At 49.8% G+C, this 16513-nt stretch overlaps 4 protein-coding genes and 4 non-coding genes across 10 annotated transcripts in view; 3 read left to right on the top strand and 5 right to left on the bottom strand.

Moving 5' to 3' along the window:
• Positions 1 to 255: 255 nt before the first annotated feature.
• Positions 256 to 4633, bottom strand: RPL7A (ribosomal protein L7a). The gene is made up of 8 exons (XM_074845867.1): positions 4537 to 4633; positions 3848 to 3968; positions 3273 to 3422; positions 2305 to 2445; positions 1881 to 1960; positions 1413 to 1543; positions 922 to 991; positions 256 to 419 (listed from the first exon to the last, which is right to left on the bottom strand). The coding sequence occupies exons 1-8, from the start codon at positions 4537 to 4539 to the stop codon at positions 315 to 317; spliced, it is 801 nt and encodes a 266-aa protein (XP_074701968.1). The 5' UTR covers positions 4540 to 4633; the 3' UTR covers positions 256 to 314.
• Positions 1619 to 1691, bottom strand: LOC141932738 (small nucleolar RNA SNORD36). Its single transcript, XR_012625901.1, has one exon. It is a non-coding gene; the product is annotated as a small nucleolar RNA SNORD36 (small nucleolar RNA).
• On the bottom strand, positions 2132 to 2208 carry LOC141932744 (small nucleolar RNA SNORD36). Its single transcript, XR_012625907.1, has one exon. It is a non-coding gene; the product is annotated as a small nucleolar RNA SNORD36 (small nucleolar RNA).
• Positions 2517 to 2579, bottom strand: LOC141932746 (small nucleolar RNA SNORD24). Its single transcript, XR_012625909.1, has one exon. It is a non-coding gene; the product is annotated as a small nucleolar RNA SNORD24 (small nucleolar RNA).
• LOC141932745 (small nucleolar RNA SNORD24) lies at positions 3492 to 3564 on the bottom strand. The gene has a single exon (XR_012625908.1). It is a non-coding gene; the product is annotated as a small nucleolar RNA SNORD24 (small nucleolar RNA).
• Positions 4621 to 12296, top strand: MED22 (mediator complex subunit 22). Of its 2 annotated transcripts, none has more exons than XM_074845866.1 (4): positions 4621 to 4800; positions 5300 to 5380; positions 5707 to 5915; positions 10966 to 12296. In XM_074845866.1, the coding sequence occupies exons 1-4, from the start codon at positions 4678 to 4680 to the stop codon at positions 11156 to 11158; spliced, it is 606 nt and encodes a 201-aa protein (XP_074701967.1). In that variant the 5' UTR covers positions 4621 to 4677; the 3' UTR covers positions 11159 to 12296. The 2 variants fall into 2 exon arrangements, with proteins under 2 accessions (XP_074701967.1, XP_074701966.1); XM_074845865.1 differs by having other exon boundaries at positions 4623 to 4800; positions 10960 to 12296.
• Positions 12297 to 12851: 555 nt separating this feature from the next.
• Positions 12852 to 15748, top strand: SURF6 (surfeit 6). Its single transcript, XM_074846004.1, has 4 exons — positions 12852 to 13062; positions 13492 to 13707; positions 14317 to 14408; positions 14881 to 15748. The coding sequence occupies exons 1-4, from the start codon at positions 12969 to 12971 to the stop codon at positions 15550 to 15552; spliced, it is 1074 nt and encodes a 357-aa protein (XP_074702105.1). The 5' UTR covers positions 12852 to 12968; the 3' UTR covers positions 15553 to 15748.
• CCDC180 (coiled-coil domain containing 180) overlaps positions 15673 to 16513 on the top strand; it is a 28004-nt gene continuing 27163 nt past the window's right edge. For both annotated transcript variants that reach the window (XM_074846003.1, XM_074846001.1), the window contains exons 1-2: positions 15673 to 15768; positions 16235 to 16324. In XM_074846003.1, coding sequence (XP_074702104.1) covers positions 15673 to 15768; positions 16235 to 16324 — 186 coding nt within the window. The remainder of the gene's footprint in view (positions 15769 to 16234; positions 16325 to 16513) is intronic.

Here is a 16513-nt window from a genome sequence, read left to right as displayed (position 1 = left end):
TGCATAAGCAAGCTAGGCTTAAAGCCAGAACTAGCCTAGCCCACTCAACTTTATGATCACAGTGTGCAGCTGAGCTGCTGTGGATGGGCTGCGTGTTCAAAAGGAGAGCAATTACTACACAGGCTGAGTAGTTAAGGGCAGTTGCTCCAAGTAAAGTAGTAACCTGCTCTGTGCAGCACTATTCGTTTGCTGGAAGGCAACGCTGATGTGCTACTCACTGCCTGGAGCACTGCCATCAATAGAGACCACCGAAACTTCATCTGGGGGTTTATTCTTTTTATGTACAGAAAACACAGTAGCAATCCAGTACATCTTTAGCCCAGCTTTGTAGCCAGTTCTTTAGCCTTTGCTTTTTCAAGCTTAGCAATGCGAGCCACCGATTTTGGACCCAAGACGTTGCCACCCCAGTGACGACGGATCTGCAAAGAAGTGAGAACAGGTTAGATGCCTCATACAGTCTCTTACTACGTCATTCAGTCAGTTTGTTCAATCCCCCTCCTTTCTGCACAAGGGCAAGAGCTCCCTCAACTAGGAAGTCCTACCCCTTTCAAGCAGTGAACTACATTTGGGGCGGTGCAGAGATACAAGAGTTTAAAATCCTTCCCCGTGAAATGGTTCTGGATTCAACCATCATGTAACTTCTGGACTTGGGGGACAGAGCTGAGCCCAGCAGCAGCTGTTGCCCTCTCTACATCCTATCCCTGCGACAGCTCCCTTTACCTGGAACTTGGTGACAGCATTCACATTTTACTCCACCCTCAGGTAAAGAATCTGGATACACCATAAGCAAATCTGGGTACAACACACCCAACAGGCTTTAAGCTAATGAAACTATGTCTGAGATAATTTGCATTTCACTGGGAAGTTTTGGGGGATGTTAACAGTAGAAACTAAGACAAGGCTAGCAGCAGAGCAGCTTACCTCATCGTATCTGTCATTGTAGTTGGTCTTGACAGCCTCCACCAGCTTTGCAAGGGCTCCCTTATCCTCCCTGTTGGTGATAGTTTCAGTTCCTTTAGAGCCTCAATTTAACATTTTTGATAAATCTTTTGCCTCAGATTTAAGAGCTCATAGTTGCAAGGTGATTTTTCAGATTAAGCATAAACATCATTTGCAAAGGGTTAACCACTCCATCAATGCTTGAACGCTCAGATTAAGGGTAGTAGTTCCATCTCCATATTTTAGAGTAATCATCCACTTTGGTAAACCAAAATCCTTATTTTCTCAGGATCCAATAGAGCTCTTCACACAAAACAACCTCTATATTAGACATTATAGAGGCAGTATTTTAGTTTTACAACATTAGACTAGAGACACCCCCACGTTTGCTACCCACCTGCCCTACAGTCTGCGCTTACAGGCAGTTTGCTTTCTCCACGACAGCGAACCAAGCCAGCACACAGAATACTCACGGGTTAACTTGGGTGAACGCCACAGAGGTACAAGTTTTCCTGTGGACCAGTCGCCCCAGCCTGGCTTTGCCCTTGATGATGCAGTACGGCACTCCCATCTTGCGGCACAGAGCGGGCAGGAAGACCACCAGCTGAAAAGGAAGGGAGGGTCTGTGTAACTGGTGGAGAACACCTTTTTAGTCTTTGACTCGGACTGGGCTGTGGCAATTGCTCAGTGTTAAAAAGCTCGTTTTGCTCTTCACTGTTGATTCAGGTGAAGAAATTCATACATCATTGCAAGGGCCAAGCCTCATGGTAATACCAGGACAACTATGTGCATAAACATTCCAGTTCTGGTAAATATGTCTTTTTATGCATTCTCTTCTCATGCAATAAATTTGTCTATAATGCATTTTCACCCCAAACCCAGTTCTGACCCAGCTTAAGTTACACAGGTAGCCTGTAACATGTACCAGCAAGTATGCTTACCTCAATGGGGTCTACATCGTGGGCAATAACTACAAGCTGCGCTTTCTTGTTCTCTACCAGAGTTGTGACACTGTTAATACCTGAAAAACAAGTTATAGGTAAGCTTTGATCCTGCTCAGTCTATTTCCAGAGCTTTCATAGAAGCCTCATACAAGCAGCTCAGATCCATAGCGCAGCTTCCTTACAGAATTTGTAAAAACTTTTCTAATCCATTCAGTAGCACAGAAAAGATACTCCCTGGACAATCTGCTAAAGCTCAGGGTTAAAAAGCTCGTCTGTTTTGCTCTTCACTTTGAGCTCAGGTGAAGAAATTCATACATCATTGCAATAGCTTGTCCAGTCCCGGCTGGTGGGAGCAGAGCACCAAATCATCAGTTCTCTCTCTAGCAAAGCACCACACCCCCACGTCCACGTGCAGAATTACCTGCTCGGAGGACCGGTGGCCGCTTCGTCGGTGCATCTCCCTTTCCTGCAGCTTTCTGCTCAGCACGAGCCAGCAGCCTTTGCTTCTTCTCCTGCTTATTTTCCGGCCTGTACTTGTGCGCCAGCTTCAGAAGCTGTGTAGCTGGAAGAGAACATCTACTAGTTAGTTGTATGACCTGAAAAGTCTAAGCATTACTTTTTAAAATACTGAAGTGCATCAGCGATCTTGGTGGTTGTCCTCACGTGTATTTAGACAGCACGTTATCATCATCTGCACAGCGCAGGAGCAGAGCCAGCAGAGCGTCTTGAGGGCCCATATTTACCTCTACAGGCACCTCTGTGGCAATGGGAGCTCCTTCACTCTTTGGATAAGGAAATGCCTCTGGACCCCCACAGCAATTACCGTTCAAAGTGCTGTGCTTTCTCCTTTAAAACACACAACTTGTCTGGCAACATCTATGAGGGAGTTACTCTACAAAGGCTGAGTTTCCTGCATAGACGCTGTCACCTGGAAAAGACTATTTACTCGTTCACAGAAGACCCTGAAGTCCCTGTTTCCACATCAGCCTGCGAGATGCTGGCTTTCCCCCAGAGCCTGCACTCACACGGATTTGTCAAACTATCTGTTTACAGACTTAGAAGAATCCAGCATGTTCTACATTAAGCTGGAAGAATGACTCCAATGGAAGCATACAGTTAAGACAACTCTGGGTTTGGGTCATTAAGTAAGAGCTTGGTATTTTCTATTCCCTTTCCAAAGCGCACAGCAGCTACCAAGAGTTAAGCCAGCAAATTCAGACAGCAGCTTGCTGTTGACATCACCCCATCACTACTAAAGCCTCCCTAAAATGCTTCCAAAGATACTCTCCAGTTTACCTTGTTAAATCTTATTTTGGTTTCTCTCCTCTTCTCCGTGGCATATCCCATTAACGACCCAAGGCAAGAGAACGCCGCGGGGCACATCCTTACCTGTCTGGCGGTCCAAAGCCTGCGTGAACTGGTTAATGGCAGGAGGCACCTTCAAGCGTTTGTACAGGATGGATCTCTGGCGCTGCAGTCTGATGTAGCGTGGCCATTTCACAAAACGTGTGAGATCACGCTTCGGCTGGATATCCTGTCCTAAAAATACAGACTGTGAACTCAAAGTTGTTTCGAACCCACGGAGCAACAGCACGGAACGGGCACGAGTGCATCAGTGATCTTGGTGGCAATGTGTCAGCACTGTCACTCAGATAGCAAATATTCTTTTGCATCATCTGCACACCGTGCAACAGAAATGGGAACAGATTTACCACACCACGTGCACAAGGGCAAGATCTGTCCCAACAGAATTGTATGATGGATCTTTTAATACAGGAAATTTAAGGAATTGTCCATAGCCACCTTCATATACCTAATGAAGGACGGCCCTTAACTGCAGGCACGGCAACTGCCTCCATCGCTCTCTCCACTCTGCAGCTTTATTACAATACACTTCTCTTTATGATTTAGACATTTATCTATAAAACAAACAAAACCTTCGAGCAATTAGCCCAGTCACTCACCAATGCCAAAATTCTTGGGCCTCTTCTCAAAGAGAGGATTGACAACCTTCTTGGCCTCCTGCTTCTTGACTACAGCAGGGGCCGGTGCCACCTTCTTGCCCTTGGCTTTCTTTCCTTTCGGCTGCAAATAAGAAATACGCTCTTCCTTCTTTTGCCTCAAATACTCGTGTATTTAACAGCTTTTAGTCCACCCTGGAAATGCCCTTTCCCAGGCATTTCACCACCCGGCAGCCTCCCAGCCTGGCCTCGCTCTTCCAGAGAGCAAACCCTTCGCTTCGACTTTAGAAGGTTTAGGAACCTCCCCGAGGGGCGCCGTTTCAAACCGCCTGTTGCTCTCCTCGGCCGGGCAGCAACTGCCCAAGGCGCCCCCCGCCACCGCGAGCAGCCGAGACACCCTGACCGCGCGTTACCGGCCACCGAGCCCGGCCCGGACCCGCCCTGCACCGGGAAAACCGCCGCGGCCTGGCCGGGCCGCCCCGCTCCCTGCAGCCCGAGCCGCGCCGCTGCGGGCGGGTAGGCCCAGACCCGGCCTCCCACGGACCGGCCACACGCACCGCAAACCGAGCACGAAATACCCCTCCGCCGCACCCCGCCCCGGGCTACCGAGCACCCGCAGGGCCCTTCCTGCCGGGCCGCGGCCCAGCGATGGCGGCGATGGCGGCGGATCCCGCGGCCCCGCCACCACTCACCATCTTGGACCGGCGAAGAGGGAGGCGCCGCGGTGCATGCTGGGAAATATTGACGGGCCTCCACCTCTCGCGAGAGGACGGTGGCGTCGCGCGCGGCGGGGCGGAGCCGGGCCCGGGAGGGGCGGGAAGGCGGCGGCCGCCATGGCGCAGCAGAGGGTGCTGCCGCAGAGCAAGGAGACTCTGCTGCAGTCCTACAACAAGCGCCTCAAGGATGACGTCAAGTCTATCATGGACAACTTCACCGAAATCATTAAGACGGCCAAGGTCCTGAGGGCAGGGGGGCCGCGCCCGCGGGAGCACCCGGGCTGCTGAGGGGAGAAGGGCGGGTTTTCCCCGGGGGCAGCTCTGAGGGGAGAGCAGGGCCCTTGAGGGGAGAAGAGGCGGCCCTGCAGCCGGGGGTGGCCGTGAGGGGAGAGCGAGCCCCTCGGGGAGGGCGGCGGGACCTTTCTCCCGGTTCCCCCGAGGGCGGCCGTGAGGGAAGCGGGTTGTTTCCCTAGAGCGGGCGGTGGTCAGTTCTCCCCGTCTGCTGCTGGCCCCGCTGCCCCCGCCCTGCGGCTGCCGAGGTGTGTTGCTGAACGGGGGAGAACCGCAGAAGCAAGCGGGGAGGGTAGCAGAGGTGATCCGTGGGTGCTGTAGAGAGAGTCCAGAGGCCGCCCCAGGGATTCCAGGTGTGGACTGAGCTGTAATGAGATGCCTTGAGATGTAGTAATCATCTCTCAGGATTTTCATATGTAAAGGTGGATATGTGTACTTTTTTCTTTAGATTGAGGATGAAACTCAAGTCTCACGAGCAACCCAGGGTGAACAAGATAACTATGAGATGCATGTCAGAGCTGCAAACATTGTGAGTAGCACTCTGCTGTTCAAATCAGCGGGCGGCACATCTTTGAGGTCCTGTTCGGTTCATTATTGCATCTCGGGCAGCCTTTATAATAACACTCAGGAGCACTGCTGCTAAGAGAGTAACCTGATATTTGGGGTGGCTGGGGAAAGCTGGGTAGCCTGGCTTGTCAGCTACAGACTGCTGTCAGAATCCTCACGTAGCATGGGAGGTTTTACTTTATTGAAAACGTGGGCTGAAGGAGCAGCTTGGGAGATCTTGTTTCAGAACTGGAGCAAAGCACTGTTTTGATGCACTATGTGCTGTGTGATTTTTCTCCCTGCTACAAGGTCCGAGCTGGTGAGTCCCTGATGAAACTTGTGTCTGACCTGAAGCAGTTCTTGATCCTCAATGATTTCCCCTCTGTGAATGAAGCTATCAACCAGCGCAACCAGCAGCTGAGAAGCTTGCAGGAGGAATGTGACAAAAAGTTGATTGCGCTACGGGATGAGATCTCCATTGACCTGTACGAGCTAGAAGAAGAATATTACTCTTCCAGGTACAAATAGGGTAGTGGACTTCCACCTTACGACTCCAGCCCTTTTGGGGTAGTTAGTCCAGCAAACAAGTAGTCCTTAGAGTATAGGTCTTGAGAATGTTCCCAACAAAATTTCACTGCTGTTTTTAATTAGGCTGAACTTTTTCTGCAACTAAAGCAACTGCCTTTTCCTTGTAGATACCCTCCAGGGTATAGATGTCATGGTGCAGGAGGTATTCACAGCATCCAACTCTAGGTGCCTGCTTTAGTCGGCTGCTTTTGACAGGTGATTTGCTCCCTTTGTAATCACTGTGAAAGGAGATGAATTTCCTTGGGGGTGTAGGCTTCTGTCTGAGTATCCCTCTGGAAGAGCCTCTGTCTCTCTCCCTAGAGAGAGTAGCTTGCTGACCTGGGTCCTGATGTTAGATGAGATCACCGCGTCTTCGTGGTGAGTTCTTTCACAGGTGACCTGGTTGCACAGTGCCTTTTCCCTTGCAGTCCACTGCCCCCAGCTGCCTGCAGGCCTGTCGGGGTGGACATTTGAAATGAGCAAAAAGGACTTGCTCAGTTTTATTGAATTACGAAGTATTGTGATAGGATTTTTTACGGAATATTGACTTATTACTGATTTGTTGGTGGGATTTTTAATATTTTAAAAATACTCTTATGTAGAAAACAGGCTTTAGAGAATTCAGACACTTTATTTTTTAATTTTATTTTCTGTCATGCACTCCAGCACTTCCATCCACTTCTAGTGGATGATGCAGTAAGTGAAAGCACAAGAAAACAAATAAGAACCTGATTATTTTGGCTGCACTGTCCAAGTTAAGTGAAGTCAGTGCAGTAATGCTATGACTTCTAAACAGAAACTTAACGTTTGGAAATCTTACTTAGAATTTTAATGATCAGGTTTTCTATTTTTGCCTTTCCCTTTCTAAAAATGCTGAATGCCTATAACCCCAGATAAGTCAACTAAAACCCTGGTTGCTCGATATCTTTGGATATTGTTAGGCCATTATTTATGGGTAATATACGTATTTTAACAGTAAAAAGATATTGATATGACATAGCTTAGGAACTGCTACAACATTGAAAGAAAACTAGATGAAAGTTTAGAGTTGTTTTTCAAACTTTACTTAGTTTTTCTGGGGTGGTGGCAAGGGATCCTCGAAATATCTCAGAAATGAAGAGTGATGGTCACAAACCCAAGCACCAGTCCAGGCCCTGACAGGTCAGGGGTGCATCCACTACACAGGCTGCGTAGAGCACAGCAGGGAGCTGTATCCAGAGCAGTGCGGTGTGGGATGATAGTGCCTCATGTGTGCCAGACGTGCGTCTCTCACACTGTCACCAGACTGCCATCACTGTGTTGTCAGTAGCTTTAGCTTCTGGATGTTTTGCTGATTAAGGAAACCAATTAAACTCGGACACCAGAGTGAAAAGAGTAGGCGTATTTTACTGGGGATAACGAAATAATGGAACAGAGTTGTACGGAAAACATACAGAGTAAGAAAAGACAGAATAGTGCACTTAAAGTAAACAAATAGGAAAATACAGGGTAATGCATCAAATCATTACCACCGGAGAGAGAGAATAGTGATTAAGAAAGATCCATCACCACTTGCATACGTTACCATCATCCAGATCCGCAGGCACTGGGGAACCCTGGTTGCAGCGATGATTTGGAGAGCCTCTCCCGGCAAGTGGGAAATCCTACATGGTGCGTCCACCCGTAGGTGAGGCATCCAAAGTCACTGCAAGTGGGTCCAGCCTTATATACCCAAAAATCGGCAAGCCAGAATAACTGACACCTTTATTTTAAGCGGAACATCTGGTTTCAGTCTCACATTAGATTCCCCCAGAGCCTGGCCAGGGCTCAAGGGAGAAGCTAAGGGAGTTTCCCTGCTTATCTACTTTATTTATGTTCTTTTTAGAACAAGGCCACACGTCTGGTCCCATGGCCAGACAGCTGGCTCCATGGCCTTGTTGACTTGGCCCTACACAAAGAAGAAGGGTACATGCAGGATAGACATTTTTTCATTACATTCATCATCAGTAATGAGTATTTGATATCTAAACTACATCTTTCATTAATGAGCATACATATTTCACTAATGACTACATACTAAGCAGCTTCGGCTTGGGGCCTGTTCAGGCTTCGATACTTCAACCCTTTAGCACTTTTAACATCAGAATAGGTGGTTTGTTATAACTTAGTACAATACCTACTAGCACAATGGTTATCGGTTATAAAATATACAGGATTCATCTATAGGTCAACTCTGGCTTGGGCCTGTTGTCCAAGCCCTAGCACTTCACTGGACTAAGGGGTTCTGACCATGCTGGCATGGTCTGTTCACCTGCCTGGCACCAGGTGCCATGTAAAGCAACCTTTTGTGACAGAATTAACATCTAAGCACAGGTGTTGGCCTACACCAAACGGATTTGCCTTTGTGCTGTTTCTTGTAAGAGTGGTCATGAGGTGAGGAAACTTGGCAGCTCTACAGAGCTGTGATCCCTCCACTGAAACCTGGTACCGTGTAGCACTTGTTTGCTTTTAGCACTTCTTCCCTTCCTGTGATCTTTCCTGTCTCTTTCTGCACCAAAGAAATTGTGTGTGTGTAAATATAGAAGCGATGATTTATTCAAACTCCTTTTATATTTAGAGTACTAAGATATTTTTAATGAAAATTCATTGTCTAATGTGGGGAAAAAGAGTTCTGTTATGTCACATAGAGTGATGTTTAAAAGGCTGTAAATGCCATAGCTGCTTTGCCCACAAACGGGCATTCTGTGCTGCCCTGGGAGCCCAGCTGGGGTTGCCTCTGCACCATCTGTAACTTTCTCGTGGGGCTTGATCCCACGGGATTTATAAAGAGGGGTGCAGTCCCGTGAGGCCAGGACATGGGTTCCCTGCAGCCATCCTGCCAAACTGCTCCCCCATGCTCCCGTTTCCCTGAAGGTGACCAGTTAGTTTATTTTAGGTCGTCCCTCCAGGGAAGGTTGCAGAAAAGTGAGCTCCCTGCAGCAGCACACCTCCAGGTGCTGCAGAGCCCAGAGCTGCCCCGTGCTCTCTGTAGCTTGTTTGGTCCCCGTGCACTGCTCCTGTCAGCTGTGACAACCCCGCAGAAAGGAGCGTCTCCCGCCCACCATTTGTCACTGCCATTGTGCTGACGGGGCTTAGGAGGCAGCCCCTTGCCCATAGCAAGTTACTGACAGGATACGTCTCAGCTGTAGGGTCAGGTTCCATTGCTGGGCTTCTTATGTGTACATGGGGGTTTTTGATGAGGAGACCCGAAAGCAGGTCCTTGAAACTAAAGCGGAGTAGATTGTTCTGAAGGAATCTTTGCTTTCAGTCCCTGTGTGCCAGTAGTTTCCTCAAGCTGTTCCTCTGTGCATACCCTCAGTCAAAGGACAGTAGCAGGTTGGGCAGTGCTGTTGTGGGCTGTGCAGTAGCTGCTCATTCACCCTGACTTTTGAGGAGTGTTACGTGAGAGGCGAATCTTAGACTCTTGGAACTGTTCTAAGTGGAGCAGCAGGAGAAGCAGTTAGGCTTCTGACGCAGCTGAAAGTTTCTTAGTAACTCACCTGCTGAGATGTGGTGGATGCTGTGGCCAGGTTCTCCTTGGAAACCATGGCCTGAGGTCTAAGAGTGACAGAAAAGGAGTTGTAGTTCTGGTTCAGTCCTGAAAGTCTTTGCTAATTGTACTCGGCTTCACTGTGTGTTGGGGGCTGCAGGGAAGGGTGATCTTCCAAGGGATTTTACAAAGGCCCTGGATATAAAACCTGCATCCACTGCCATCTCACTTCTGCTGCAAAACCAGCTGGGTGATGCTGCCAGAAAAGAGCTCAGAAGTAGATGCTTGCAACTAGTGCTTCGTGTGCTTATTCCCCAAAGCGGTAACTCCGAGTCCAGCTTGCCTGCTCTCATCCGAAACCCCAGACTTGCATTTATGTTTCGTTGCTCCCTGCTCTTATATCACAGGAGCTGTCTTGAGTGTGGGGTTAGATCTCGACATGTTTCATGTTTGTGCAGTTTGAAGTGTCTCATATTTCTACACTTAAAATATCTCCCAAAGCATCTATTCAAGTCCATACATTAAAAATGTAAATAAAGCTGCAACAACAAAATCACTTGACCCACTGGGTTTCTTTTACTCTGAACACAAGCTGCTTTCTGCTCCAGCACTCACTTTGTCTTGGGTGTCTCTTGTGTGTGCAGCTCCTTCCTCTCTTTGGAATTTGTTTTGGTTTTGTTCCAGTTTCTTCCATCATTTTCCTTTTTAATTTTGGCCCTTCCACATTCTGTTTTCCTCAGAGCACAGGCAAGAATTAGCCAGTTGTTTTAAAACGTTACTTTCCCACACTGCTGGTTGATCCTGCTCTATAGTCTACAGCGATCAAATCCAACAAGCTGCTTTTAGAGCAGCTCAGGTTCTGCTGAAGGTGGTAGGAGCCGTCAGTACTTTATGATCAGGCTGCAGAGCGTTGATACAAGACCCAGACCTTCTGGGGAGCGCTTTAGAGAAAGGAGCAGATAGGTTTGTTCTTGATCATGACAGGGGCAGGCCCTAAAACAGTCGTGCTAGCTTTTCTGCTGAACTGAAATTTAGAGCAGGATTTCTCTTTTTTTCCCTCACGTAGGTTGTGATCTAATTCCAAGTAAAAGAATTAATGGATGAGGTCCTTGCCTTGCTCAAACCAGTAGCAGAACTCCCGTCTTTGGGGTGCCAGGACTTCAGCCCAGATCTCTTCAGGGACTTAGAGCATCTAGATTAGAACTGAGCCTCTGTTGCAGTTTGTAGCAGCAGTTCTGTCTCTGAAACGTCCCTGATCCTCACCAGGCCCCTGAGGTTCAAGACCAGCCCTTAAGGGTGTCTTAGGGAGGGCCAATGTCACAAGACTTGCGGTGAATTTGTGAACGCAGACCTTGCATCCATGACCGTTTTTTTGCCATTTTCTTAACGCTTTGCTTCTGTCTTGCTCCTCCCACCCTTTCCCTCCCTCCCCTCCTGTCTTACTGCACCCGCTGTCTCTCCTTACTGGGGTTGTTTGTTCTGGAAAGCTACAGTCTGTGTGACAGCAATGATCTTCCACTGTGCGAAGCCTACTGGAGACAAGACTTTGCCACGCTGTCCCCCGAAAGCCTCTCCATGCCTCTGACAGCTGCCACGGCAGAGCAGAGCGTTGCTACCTCCCAGAGCTCAACCCCATCGCACCCTCACGTGAACGGGCACGGGGCAGGCCCCGCGGAGCACTCCTGAAGAGGATCCTCTGCTGCGGAACCCGTTGCTCCCGGCAGCACTGCGCTGCTGGTCGTCTTCCACCTGCTGCACTGAGGAAGCGTCTCCCGCTGTCAGGAGAAGGCGCTGGAGCTGTGTGTGCAGGTTTCTGCTCGCTGGATCACCACGGTGCTTTCTCCACCCCTGGGACATTGCCACGAGTGTTCCTCTCCCTTAAGAGAATGTGATAAGTAAATACGAAGCTGATTGTTCTAACAAATTAGAATTAGGTTTGCTTTTATGTGACAGTTATGTGTAGAGTTCATTAGAAATCCAGTTTGTTTCCATGTGAATCTCAGTAAGTACACACTGGAGTGTGGGGAGTTGACTTTGTTTGGGATAAACTTGAGCCAAATGTGGGGCACTGAGTGTTGTTTGGGGGGTTTTGCCCTGCTTCCCAAGGTTATTCCCAAGGTTACATTCTGGCTGCTTTAAAGCTCTCAGGATGGCATCTGACAACCTCCATTCTACTTAACTAGAGTAAGACTCTTGTAGTATTTTTACACAGCAGTCTTCACTGTCAGAGTGCTTCACAAACTTGAACTCCCTGCTCACAACTGGGAGGAGGCTCTTGGGACACCCTCATCGAAGAGCAGCACTCTCCCTTTTGAAGAGGAAAAGGCCAACTGAGGAATCAGGCCGAGGTATTGATGATGCCTCTTGCTCAAAGCAGTGACGTGCTTTAGTTAGTCCGATTCCTTTCTCACTGTTTACACAGAAACTTTCTATTAACATATCCTGAGCTAACATGAAGCCAGTGTTTATGCTGGCTAATAGTTTTGTCTAATAAAAAGCTCTTGAGATGGCTGGGGTGTAGGGAGCAGTGAGGGATACTCAGTTACTCTCGCCGTTTCCTCCCAAAGCGGCAGGTTTGGGGCTTTGTCTGCAGCTGTTCTGCCCTGACAAACTGCCCAGCTGGAAGGGGGCTGTGGGGGAACTGGGACACGGTCACGGCCCCAGAGCCGCGGGCGCTGCCCAGCAGCTGAGCCCAGCTGCCCCAGTGCTCTGCTCCAACCTCTCGTTTCTTAGGATGTGAATTTTGGTCTATGTTTTGATTTATTTTTTTTTCCATTTCTTTTTGTAACTAGGTGGTTTAATAAAACTAACTCTTTGTATCATTGTTAAAGCGTGTGTTTTCAGGCACAAGGCTTTGTGCAAACAGGACGGTGTTAAGCAGGCGCTGGCACCGGGACCGGCCCCCAGGGTTTGGATAAAAGCCGGCTCCTTGCAGCGGTTGCTGTGCGGGGGCTGCCGTCCTGCCCGGCCCCAGGAACCGGCATTGCCCTGAAACCGGGAACCTCCCCCCGGGCAGGCAGAAGTTGGGCCGCTGCAGACGGAAGCGGCCCGGGTCTGTCTCCTCCGACCCCGTCGTGGCCAACAAAGGCTTAGGCCCTCCAGAGCGGAGCCCAACTGGGCAGGGCCGGACCGGGGGGGACTCTGGGGATGGGGGTGGCGGCCGGAGGAAACGGGCGGAGCGGGGCGACCCGCAGCCGCTCCAGGGGAGGTCCGAGCGCACAGAACCCCACTTCCCCCCGCCTGGCCGGAGCACCGCGGGCGTCTCGATGTCGGGGCCGAGCCTGGGCTCCGCTGGGCCGGCGGCTGGGACCAGGCGCCCCAGTCGCCGCGTGGCGCTACTTCCTGCCCGTCGCGCTGACGTCACTTCCTGCCGAAGCGCCGCACGAGGCGGACGCCGCGGTCCTCACGGCGCCCTGAGGCGGGAGCAGCGCGGCTGGACCCGGCCGGGCTCTGCGGGCCGTCCGCGCTGAGGGAGCCGGGCCCGCCCGCGGCGATAATGGCCAGCCTGGCCGCCCAGGACTCCTACCTGCAGGGCTTGGCGAGGAAGGTCTGCCCGCAGCTCGCCCCGGAGCCGCGCAAGAGGAAATTTGGTAACGGAGCTGTAACGCTTCGGTTTCTGCCCCTCCTGGCCTGTTCGGGCGCGTCTGGACTTGTGACAGACTTGCCTCCGCTCCGCGGGGGGCTTGGCCCGGGGGAGCGGCGTTGTGCTGTTTTTTATGAAAAACCTGTCTGTGCTGAAACACGGGGGGCTCCTGAGCAACGTTATGCACGTTGCACTGTTAGCCCTGGGGGGGGGTGGGGTGTGTGTGTGTCTCCATTCGGTTTTATACACGAGGCGATTGGATGTGGGAGAGCTGGGATTTTACTGAAGTATGCAAGCATGTTTGGTCTATGTAAATCCTAAAATATCTGATTTTTGAAGAATGAGAGATGCAACTTGAACTTTAGTCTTCAGTAATCATGTTATGAACTAGAATGTAGTGTCGTCCTGCTTTGTGTAATTTGATTTTGCGTTCTAGTGTCAAAGCCGGGCCAGCCCGAGGATGCTGACAGACAGCTCAAGAAAAAGAAAAGAAAGAAACCCAGGAAGCAAGCTGAGAAGACAAATGGTCCTTTGGTCAAGCAGGTGGTCTCTAACACCAGTAAAACTCCTCCAGGACAGAAAGCAGCCCCTCAAGCCAGCAAATTATCTCCAGAGGGTGTTACACAGAGCAGAAATGAGGGTTTGGTTACAGGTAAGAATACCAGTGTTGTCATGGCCTGGTTAAAGTTACCTGAGGCAAGGGGGCTTCTTTTCAGTTGCTTCACATGTGTATAGTTTAGAAAGCCTTTCAGAAGTTCAGCTGAATTGAAAATATCTTTGTTTATTCTATGTGCCCTAAAAGCTATTGCATACGTACAGAAATTTGTAATGTCACCACTAGGTGGCTCTCTGGAAATAGTGTTTAAACTGAATTGCAGACTTCTTATGTATTTGGGTAATTTCTGGGAATTATTGTGTGGGTGCAATCACTGTCGTGCTAGCCCAGCTTTCCATTATGATCACACAGAAGCGATGTCCTTCATGTCTTTGTTTGCACTAGCTTGGTACTTGTCTTCTGGCTTGTTAAGCAGCTGCAGGGCAGGCCAGGCCGCTCTGGCTGGCAGTGTTGAATGATCATAGGGATAGAAAAGGGGGAATTCTAAAGAAACCAATGAAATAGAAACTCTTGGTTTGTGTAGATTTTCTGTTCTCTTCACAGTATCTAAAGAGTTCTCGGAGCATTTCCTGTAGACATAGAAAGTTCTTGTGTTTAGCTAGTGCTGTCTATTAAGTATTTTTATTTTCTTCCTCTCATTTTCAGGGAACAAAAGTGAACTGGGTTCCCCTTCCTTTTCTGCAATCAATCTCTTGCGTCAGAGACTACACGAGAAGATAAAACAAGCTTCTGGACAGGTATGGGAATTCTCGTATCCATATGTGCGTTCATGCAATGTAAATTCTCCCTAGCCTCTCAGGAGATGTGGGGACAGGACTACGATCTTAGAAGGCTCAAGGTTTGAGCTAATTTAATCTCCTAAGGAAGTGTCTGCAGATATTGGTGGGAGACCTGTGGGTATTCTGTGGTCTGGAAAAACATGTGAGAAGAGGTAGGGCCTGGCTGGCTTGCAGGAGAGCATGCCTCTGGTGATTTTTAGGAAAAAGAAAAACACTAAGAGCCTGAAAGGGAGCATAGCTACAGGGTGTTGAGAGAGAGTAAAGAGTTTGAAATGCCTTTACTGTGTTTAAAAGCTGAGCCCACAACTTCTTGTCACGAGTAGTGCATTTCTTAGGAGAAGTTTGAAATCAGGAACTGGAGGACATCCCACTTTTAATATTCTGCTTCATCCCTTTAAGGCTCCTGATTCACGTCCATCCTTCTTTTTAGGTTGATGCCAAAGAATTGTCCCCTGCAGTCCTGGAGAAGAGGCAGAGAAGGAAGTACGAGAGGGAGAGGAAGAAGCGCCGAAGAAAGGAGTTGAAGATGAAGGCAAAAATGGAGAAGAAAGAAACTGAGGAAGTACCGGTAGAGCCAGAAAGCAAAAAGGAGGAGAGTACAACTGAGATTGTCTTTAACAAAGTTGAAGTTCATGGAGAGAATGAGTTGAGCAAGATCCAGAAGAAGAAAGAGAAGAGGAAAGCAGTGAAAGGCAACATCACTCCTCTGACGGGCAAAAACTACAAGCAGCTGCTGAGCAGGCTGGAGAGCAGGAAGAATAAGCTGGAGGAACTCCAGGATAAGGACCAGAAGAAAGCTCAGGAGCTGGAGAACAAGATGAAATGGACAAATGTTCTCTATAAGGCGGAAGGTGTCAAGATTCGTGACAATGAGGAGCGTCTGAAAGAAGCCCTGAAGCGTAAGGAGAAGCTTAAAGCACAACGCCAAAAGCAGTGGGAGAAGCGGACAGAAAGAGTGGTGGAAAAGATGCAACAGCGGCAGGAAAAGCGTCGCAAGAACATTCAGAAGAAGAAGAAGGACAGGATAGAGAAGAAGAAAGCCAGGGCCCGGAAGAAAGGCCGGGTTCTCCCAGAGGACTTGAAAAAAGCTGGCTTAAAGTGAGAGAGAGGCAGCTGGTTCTTGCAGCCTGGGGATGGAAATTGTGCAGGCGGGGGCCCGCGTGGAAGCGCTGCCTGGGAGGAGCCCCCGCCCCGGGAACCCAGCCTGGGCGGCAGCACTGCCATGACTCCCCAGCTTTGTAATGAAAGAAAAAAGCCTGTTGTGTTGTTTGTTAATTCAATTTCCTGTCCCAAAGAGACACCTGGTGATTGCTTGACTGTAATTACTGTTCATTTTCCTGCGGGGACGGTGTCCTTTGCTGTTGCTCCCCCCCACAATCAGTCTCCCGCTGGGGGTGTCGCTGGCGGGGGCGGGGTCCCGAGGGGCGGGGCTATCCCGAGGCCCCACCTCCCCACGCTGCCATGGTAACGCGCAGGGCTGCCCGCTGCCTTTGCTATGGCCGCCTGTAACACCACAGTCCGGGCAGGTGGCAGGAACGCGGCTGAGGGCAGCGGGAGCCCAGAGGGGACGCGGCGGCCAAGGGAGCAGGAGGGCTCTTCCCCCTGTGCTCCGGCGCCCTCAAACGCGGGTTAATCCCACAGTCGTTATTAAATCCTCCGCAGGCTCTGCCTGCACCAATACTGGTGAAGACCCTGCGGCAGGCACGTAGTTTCCCCCTTAGGAAGGCCACCTCAAACTCTCCCCTTGGCCCCTAGTTTGTAAATCCTAATTCTTCTGGAAACAGGTCTCAAAGTCGCCTGTGCTGAGTCACGTGCGACAGGCGAGGACGGCGCACCAGGTTCCCAGCAGGGAATTCTACAAACGCATCGCTGAGGTAAAAAAAAAAAAAAAAATCGGGTAAAAGCTAAATGAGTTAATGATATTGGTCGGTTGTTTGCTAGCTGTGCCAGTGGTGACCAGGCCCAAAGAGTGGTGGTTAATGGAGTTAAATCTGGTTGGTGGCCGGTCATGAGTGGTGTCCCCCAGGGCTGGGTTTTGGGGCCACTCCTGTTTAACATCTTTA

This window comes from Strix aluco, chromosome 20, assembly GCF_031877795.1.
Source record: "Strix aluco isolate bStrAlu1 chromosome 20, bStrAlu1.hap1, whole genome shotgun sequence".
Lineage (NCBI taxonomy): Eukaryota > Metazoa > Chordata > Aves > Strigiformes > Strigidae > Strix > Strix aluco.
The sequence above is the reverse complement of the archived record's forward strand: the minus strand, read 5'-3'. Positions and strand labels throughout refer to the sequence as shown.